Source organism: Bombina bombina, chromosome 1 (genome assembly GCF_027579735.1).
Source record: "Bombina bombina isolate aBomBom1 chromosome 1, aBomBom1.pri, whole genome shotgun sequence".
NCBI classification, from domain to species: Eukaryota; Metazoa; Chordata; class Amphibia; order Anura; family Bombinatoridae; genus Bombina; species Bombina bombina.
In genome coordinates, this window is record NC_069499.1 from 1,540,544,417 (window position 1) to 1,540,552,183 (window position 7,767).

Below are 7,767 nucleotides of genomic sequence, written 5' to 3' on the forward strand. Positions count from 1 at the left end.
CCTAAAGTCTAAAACTTTTGTTTTAGTCTGGGTGGACAGTTCCTGCACATGAATACTAAACCAAACAGATTGATGATCACTGGATCCTAAGTTCTCACCTACAGACACATCTGAAACTGTATCACTGTTTGTAAGTATTAGATCTAATATAGCTTCCTTACGAGTTGGTTCCTTGACTAATTGCTCAAGTGATTCCCCTAGCAGAGATTCAAGAATATACCTGCTTCTAGCTGTAAAGAGTGCTGTTTTTTAAGGCTAACGCAAGACTCGTAATCTAGGCAATAGAGTTTTACTTCCACAGAATGATGGAGACCATTAAGAATACTGTTTCTATTTCACAAAGGTAATTTTTCTGTTTTTTCCATGTAGAATCCTCATTAGAGCACTCTTTACATTTCTGTTTCTAAGACTATATATTAGAGGGTTTAACATGGGTGTAACTGCGGCGTACAGCACAGAGAACACCTGATCTAATACCTCTGCGTGTTCAGATGGTGGCCTTAAATAAACACACAAACAAGTGCCATAGAAAATCATTATTACAGTAAGATGAGAGGTACAGGTAGAAAAGGCTTTCTTTCTACTAAACATGGACTTTACACGCAAAATACTGGAAATTATTTTGACATAAGATGTTAAACTAAGCAAGAATGGAAACAGTCCAACTAACAATGTCTCTACAAAAAATACAATGTTAAATTTTGTGCCGGCACAGGCAATCTTAGCCAGAGCTTTAATCTCACAGTAGAAATGATAAATGTTATGAGTCTGACAAAAATCTAATGAAGAAGCAAAACTGGTGAGAAAAATTGAATTCACACATGCGGATATCCAGGTGCCACTCAAAATCAAGACACATGTTTCCTTATTTATTATAAGATGATAGCGTAAAGGTTTACAAATTGCCACATATCGATCATATGCCATGAAGGACAACAGAATAATTTCTGTGACAGCCAGAAATGTGAAAAAATACATCTGAGTAAAGCAATGTTCAAAGGACAGCATATTCTTTCCAGTTAGTAGAATGTCTATAAGTTTAGGGAGAGTGATTGTGGTGGAACAGATGTCTACAAGTGATAAGTTGCCTAGAAACAGGTACATGGGAGTATGCAGGTGGTTATCCATATATACTACAATAATTATCACTAAATTCCATAGTAAACCACTTATATATAAAAAGAAAAAGAAGATTGAAAGTAGAGGTTTCTTGTCCCCATTACTGGAAAATGCTACCATATAGAAGTGTTTTGTAGATGTTTGGTTCTCCATAAATATTATATTCTTCTAGAAGAGAGAAAATAAAACATTTTAGTTGTTGAATTTTTATTAAGTATTTTTGTATGTTAGTATTAGGAATGACAAAACTTGTATTAAATGCTCTTTGCTAGAAGAAAGTGCTTAAACACAGAGCATTGCTAAGGTATTAATGTGTTGTCACAAAACAAGTATTGACTATACATTTAACAAACAGTTATGGTTCTATTCAGGGCCTCCATCAGGGGGTGACAGGGGTGACTCCTGTCAGGGGCCCAATTGGCCAGGGGGGCCCCATGAGGCAAGAACAATTGTGCTAATTGAGCGTGGGAAATGTTATAACAAGGAGTAAAGTATTAGCATTTGAGAGGTTCACCAAACCACTATGCACAGTGTGAGACAGACTTGGCACTTTGTTTGTACAGTGTGTGCCTGAGTCAGACGGCACATCACTTTCATTTGCAGAGGAGTTAGGACTTACTTAGTAAATGTTTTTTATTTCTTTGTGCAATTTCGGATTGTAACTTCAGTGTGGTTAGTTAGTAGTTGTATGGTTGGGCCAGGGGGGCCATAAAAACATTTTTTTTTAGCAGCAGTGTATTTATGATTATTTGACAATGTTGAAGAAATTATATATTTAAAGCCATGCAGAAATGTTTCCTCCTCAATACACAAATGGTAGGTGCCCTTTTGGCAGATATGCATTTTTTTTATTAATATATATATATATATATATATATATATATATATATATATATATATATATATATATATATATATACATACAGTATATATTAATTACATTCCAGTTTACTGCCCCTTTATGCAAGGACTTTCCAGATGCAAGGAGGCATTTTGTCTAAGATTTTTACATCTGCATAAAATGTTATACTCTCAGACTAAGACTGCTCAGTGTTTGAAATGAGATAGGTTAACTTAAAACTGTTCCGTTTACACTACAGCTGACTTAATTTTGAAATACATACAAACAAGCCTAAATCCTGCATTTAACCACATCTAATGGTATGAGTACCACAGCTTATGCTTCCACCAAGACCATATAGAGTACAGCATTTTCAAAATCCATAAGTACAGCTGACAGATGGGAACATTTGTACATTATACTTGAAGTGGTGGTCTTGATTGGGGAAAAATAGGTGAAAAAAAACCAAACATATGTAAACCTTTTAAAAGTACTTTTATTCATCTAGCCATCTACCCAGATCATTAATGTACAATTTTGAATTCACAGAATTATTTTTGTTTGCACATTTACAAATATGATTCTTTAAAAAGTAATCTCTTAATTTCTGCAATTTTTTTTATCATGCATGTCACACACTGTTGATTTAGGGGATGCAGTGTGCAGAAATGTTACCTCCTGTGAGTGTTTCTGTGGGTGTCTGTGTTTATGTCTTTGTGCTTTTGTTTGTGTCTCTATTAGTGTGTATGTATTTTTTTGTGGGTCTCTCTGAGGGTGGGTATGTATGTCTTTGTGCATTTTCTGTGGATGTCTGTGAGGGTGTGTGCGTATGTCTCTGTGTTTTCTGTGGATGTATCTGTGAGGGTGTGTGTGTGTATGTATGTATGTCTGTGTTTTCTGTGGATGTCTCTATGAGGGTGTGTGTATGTCTGTGCATTTTTTGTGGGTGTCTCTGTAAGAGTGTGTGTATGTCTTTGCGTGTTTTCTGTGGATGTCTCAGTGAGGATGTGTGTGTGTGTGTGTATGTCTTTCTGTGTTTTATGTGGTTGTCTCTCTGTGTGTGTGTGTGTGTGTGTGTGTGTGTGTGTTTTATTGTGTTTTCTGAGGCTGTCAGTGTGCCCTTGGGTGTATGTACAAGTTTGAGTTTGTGTGAATGTGTGTCCATTGACTGTTCCTTTTTAGGACATCTTGACCTTACCACTGATTATTCACATCTTTCTACAGACTTTGAGACTAATGAGACCTTTCCGGAAGTCACCAATTCACCATTTAACCTTTAAATTATTGTGTAGGCAGTTCAGGGCCCTTCCTTCCAGCCACTGCATGCTGTTATCATCATTTAGTTGGCATCTTCCTTTAAAAAAAGATAATCAGAACTCCATGTTTTGTTTTGTAAACCTATTTTTTTGACAAAACTGTAGTCTACCTCATTACAGGTCAATGTAAACAAGTGCTGAGTGTCTGGGTGTCTGTGTCTGAGTGTGTTTCTTAGCGTGTCTGCTAGAGTGTCTATATGTGAATCCTTATGTGTGAGTGTGTGTATGTTTCAGTGTATGAGTGTGTCTGTGTGTTTCTGTGTTTGTGTGTTACTACCTTTACAATATTTCCAAGTTTTACTACACTTAAGAATAAAGAGCATATACGTTTTAGTCACTTGGTCAAAAGTTGCACATGTCAAAGGGGGGGCTGATCAATGGTTAAGTTAGGGGCCCCAAAATTTCAGTTTTACAAATGTTCGTAACTTCTGAACAAATTAACAAATTTGATGAAAGTACATTTAAAAATATTTTTTTTGCTATTAAATTGTTAAGAATAAAATGCTTGCATGTGATGTAGGAGTGTTATTGGGCAAGGGTACAGCCAAAACTACTGGGCTTGGACTTTTCCTAGTTATGGTACAATGTTGCTGATTAGAAATGAAGATAGGAGCCTAAAAATATATAAACAGCAATTTGTTTAACTGGCCAAAAACAAAGAAGAGTTTACTATATCCTCATAATTTCTTATTTGACTTTATTGTTGGTGCAACTTAAGCACCTATGACAGTGTAGGATACAGCAAAATTTGATTTGTCTTGTGATGAATTTGAAAGTTATAGGAACATAAAACAATAAGTTTAATACTTACGTTTACAATTATTTTAAAATGTATAGTTATATAATACAGCAAATTGATATTGACTAGTCTAAGTTAACTGATCTAAAGTAAAAAAAAAACAGTTGACATTAATTTGAAGATTACTTTGGCACTCTCTCATTATATGGAATTTATATTCTGGATTCACTTCCCCCAATATACCTATTATTATTTAAGGGATTTAAAGGTGTTTGTTCACTTTTATTTTATATGCTATAAATAAATAGTTGCAACTTGTGCAAACACTGCAGCCATCTAGTGTTCAAAAAGTGCATAACATTGTTAAAAGCATTCTCACAAAATTGCTGCTGTATAGTGCTCCCAAAGACTACCACAAGAACAAAATAAATCTGATGATAGAAGTAAATTGGAAAAAAAAAATTAACATTGTTTGCTTTATCTTAATCATAAAATCTTGGGTTTTATGCCCCTTTAGGATAGTATGATATGAAAAAAGAGAATGAAAAATAAAATAATAAAGATTTTGCCTTATGTATAGCAATTATTTTTATAAAGAAAGATAGTGGAGAGAATTAAAAATAATGTGTAAATATTTACAATTACTTTACATATAGGTTTTTATAAATCATAAAAGTATAATCTAGTGATACTGTCACAAGCCAGCAGCAGCACAGAAACATATTTTTATTTGTTTTATTTTAGTTGGGTCAGGGATGGCAAAGAATCAATCAACTACCAAGGACATTGCTAAATCATTGGATATTGTAAATTTAAATTTCAAAGCATTTCCTCTCAAAAATAGTTAAAAAAATAAACTTTTTGAATCCTGCAGGAAAAGCCTTTTCTGTCCTTAAAGTAGCAGTTTTAAAATAAACGCACATGAATCAGCAACATTTTTTTCTGATATGCATTTAGTTGGTACATTTTTCTTAAAGGGGCATTTCTTTATTGTTTTGGACAAATGGAACAAATATAGAAAAATATTAATTTAAAAAAAATAATTAAGGAATGATTGCATGATTAAACCTTAAGTTACAATTAAAGGGACAGTCTGCAATAGAATTTGTATTGTTTTAAAATATAGATAATCCCTTTATTACCCATTCCCCAGTTCTGCATTAACAACACAGCTATATTAATATACTTTTTACCTCTGTGATTACCTTGTATCTAAGCCTTCTCTGAAAGCCCCCTGATCACATGACATTTTATTTATTATCTATTGAATTGCATTTTAGCCAATTAGTGCTGTGTTGTGCAGAACCCACTGGCGTGAGCACAATGTTATCTATATGGCTCACATGAATTAGCACTCCCCTGTTGTGAAAAGCTAATAAAAAAAGCATGTAATAAGAGGCTCTCTTTATTGCTTAGAAACAGTCAGAAATTTAGAGGTTTAAATGTTATAAAGTATATTAATATAGCAATGTTGGTTGTGCAAAGCTGGGGGATGGGTTGTAAAGACATTATAACAATTTTAATGTAGACTGTCCCTTTAAGAAAATAAAATTATAGCTATGGATAAAACATTCAAAATAAATGTTATAATTGAGTTACCTACAATATTTATGAGTCCCTTGTTGAAGAGCAGCAATGCAATTCAGTTTCTTTGGAAGCTATTTGGGCATCTATAGTTTATCACTGCTATGCAGCAACATTTTATTTTATTATCTCACAAATAAGAGAGAATGTGGAGATGTAAGCACAAGGAAAAAGGTGAAAAAAGTAAATAGCTTTGTACTGTTTCTTATATGAAACAAATCTCCTTTAGTATGACAATAAGGCCTATTTTACATTGAGGTGGTAAAATTTGGAAACTGGTGGTAACATAAAAATTCTACATACAATTTAATGGAGATAAATGTTTTTATCAACAGTTTCTCAATTTTACCACCTCAATGGAAACTAAGCCTATGTCTGCAAAAATACCAACCTTCAAAATGCATTCTATAGTTTAAAAAGTAAGCAATGTTTCATGTAATTACTGGATTTTGTTATATGATCTCATCAAAATATTTATAATCGGACAGTTTCTTCTGATACCAAAGTTTTACCAAATTGGACATTTCCTTTGCCTAAAGCAAGCTTGGCTTACCTGTGATACTCAGGCACATTATTGATATCTCTGTGCTTCATTCATACCAGGGAATAGCTGTGGAGAATATTTTAAACCTTTTAGACCTCCGTGTCATGTGTACGCAACCACAAGAGATGATACCTAAAGGGAAAAGAGAATTTTTAATGAGTTGTACATACACCTGTGTTTTTTTCAAGTGTTATTATGGTTGATTTATTTGAGATTTATTTGGTTTTGATGTATGTGGACATATGGTCTTCTATAAATATATATATATTTATTTTTTTAAACCAGTCAGAAATTAGTAAGAAACAACAAAGTAGTTTGATATAAGTTGTAATGATATAGTAATGATATATGGACCAGATTAAGAGTGGAACCCAAAATTGCAGTTTTGCGAGCTCGATATTTGTGCTCCACTTGTAATACCAGCACGCGCAATATGACCACCTTCACATTACATGGAAGCTTTGTGCTCAATAGAGTGCACTTCCATAGGCTCCAACAGGAGCCTCGATCTCATGCCATGAGAACCTAGCGCAGTGAAGGGAGTAAGTCATGCAGCGAAGGGCAGCAGATCTTAAATATATATGTATATGAGTATATATTTATGTGTTGATATGTGTATATAAACATTTTAACACGTAATTATATATGTATATAAGCATATAGATATCTATTTACAGGGAACACACAGCTCACCATAGAACGCAATGTAAAGGCCCTTTTCAGTGCCAATTTTTTTTCTAACACCCCACACTCACCAACTTTAACCACTAAAAACTATATGTTTTTTAATTGAAAATAATGCTACTTTTTTTATTAAAAAATTAAAATATACTCTATTTTGGGGCCAATTGGGCACTTTTGGAAAATTAACCAGAGATGTGATCTCTGGTTAATTTTCAGAGCACTTATTGCTACCACGAGCTGTGGAAGCTATAACCAGCCACTTGTAATTTGCCCATTTACAGGCATGTGAAAAATTAGAGCTCCACTTGTAATCTAGCCCATAGTGTGAAATGGAATGTTAGGAATTCAACATTACTTCATTCAAAGGATTTAGTAAATTTAGAAGTGAGTAGATACATATTAAAAAAACTCCTATAATATTTATCAAAAACAACTATAAATATTAACAGTTTCTTTTTATGAAGAAATGCAACTATTTTCAGGAACACAGTAAACATAAAACACAATTACGTGAAGAGGTTTAGTTTAACTGTGTGAACTCTATACCAGATCTAGGCACCCTTACTAGTGGATTCTCTAACAAATGACTCCACAAATGAATCATAAAGAATGAAGTGGGGGTTATGTAGGGGGCGCCACAGACAGTCTGGTTTTACTAAAATTGAAATTACAAATCGCTGATTAGGATTTAATCGATATCACTTTATCTTTCTGTGTTCAATACTTGTGTATTTGTGAATTTTGATGTTTATTGTAGCTAGTTCTGTGTTTTTCAAATTGAATTCAATTAGGTTGAGTTAAATCACTTAGGCCTAGATTTAGGCCTAGATTTAGAGTTTGGCGGTAGCCGTGAAAACCAGCGTTAGAGGCTCCTAACGCTGGTTTTAGGCTACCGCCGGTATTTGGAGTCACTCAAAAAAGGGTCTAACGCTCACTTTTC

The 7,767-nt window shown here is 33.7% G+C and overlaps 1 protein-coding gene across 1 annotated transcript; it reads right to left on the reverse strand.

The window, feature by feature from the left end:
• Positions 1–330: 330 nt before the first annotated feature.
• On the reverse strand, positions 331–1,272 carry LOC128667071 (olfactory receptor 1M1-like). The gene has a single exon (XM_053721958.1). It carries the CDS (start codon positions 1,270–1,272, stop codon positions 331–333), a length of 942 nt encoding a protein of 313 aa, XP_053577933.1.
• Between the last annotated feature and the right edge of the window lie 6,495 nt (positions 1,273–7,767).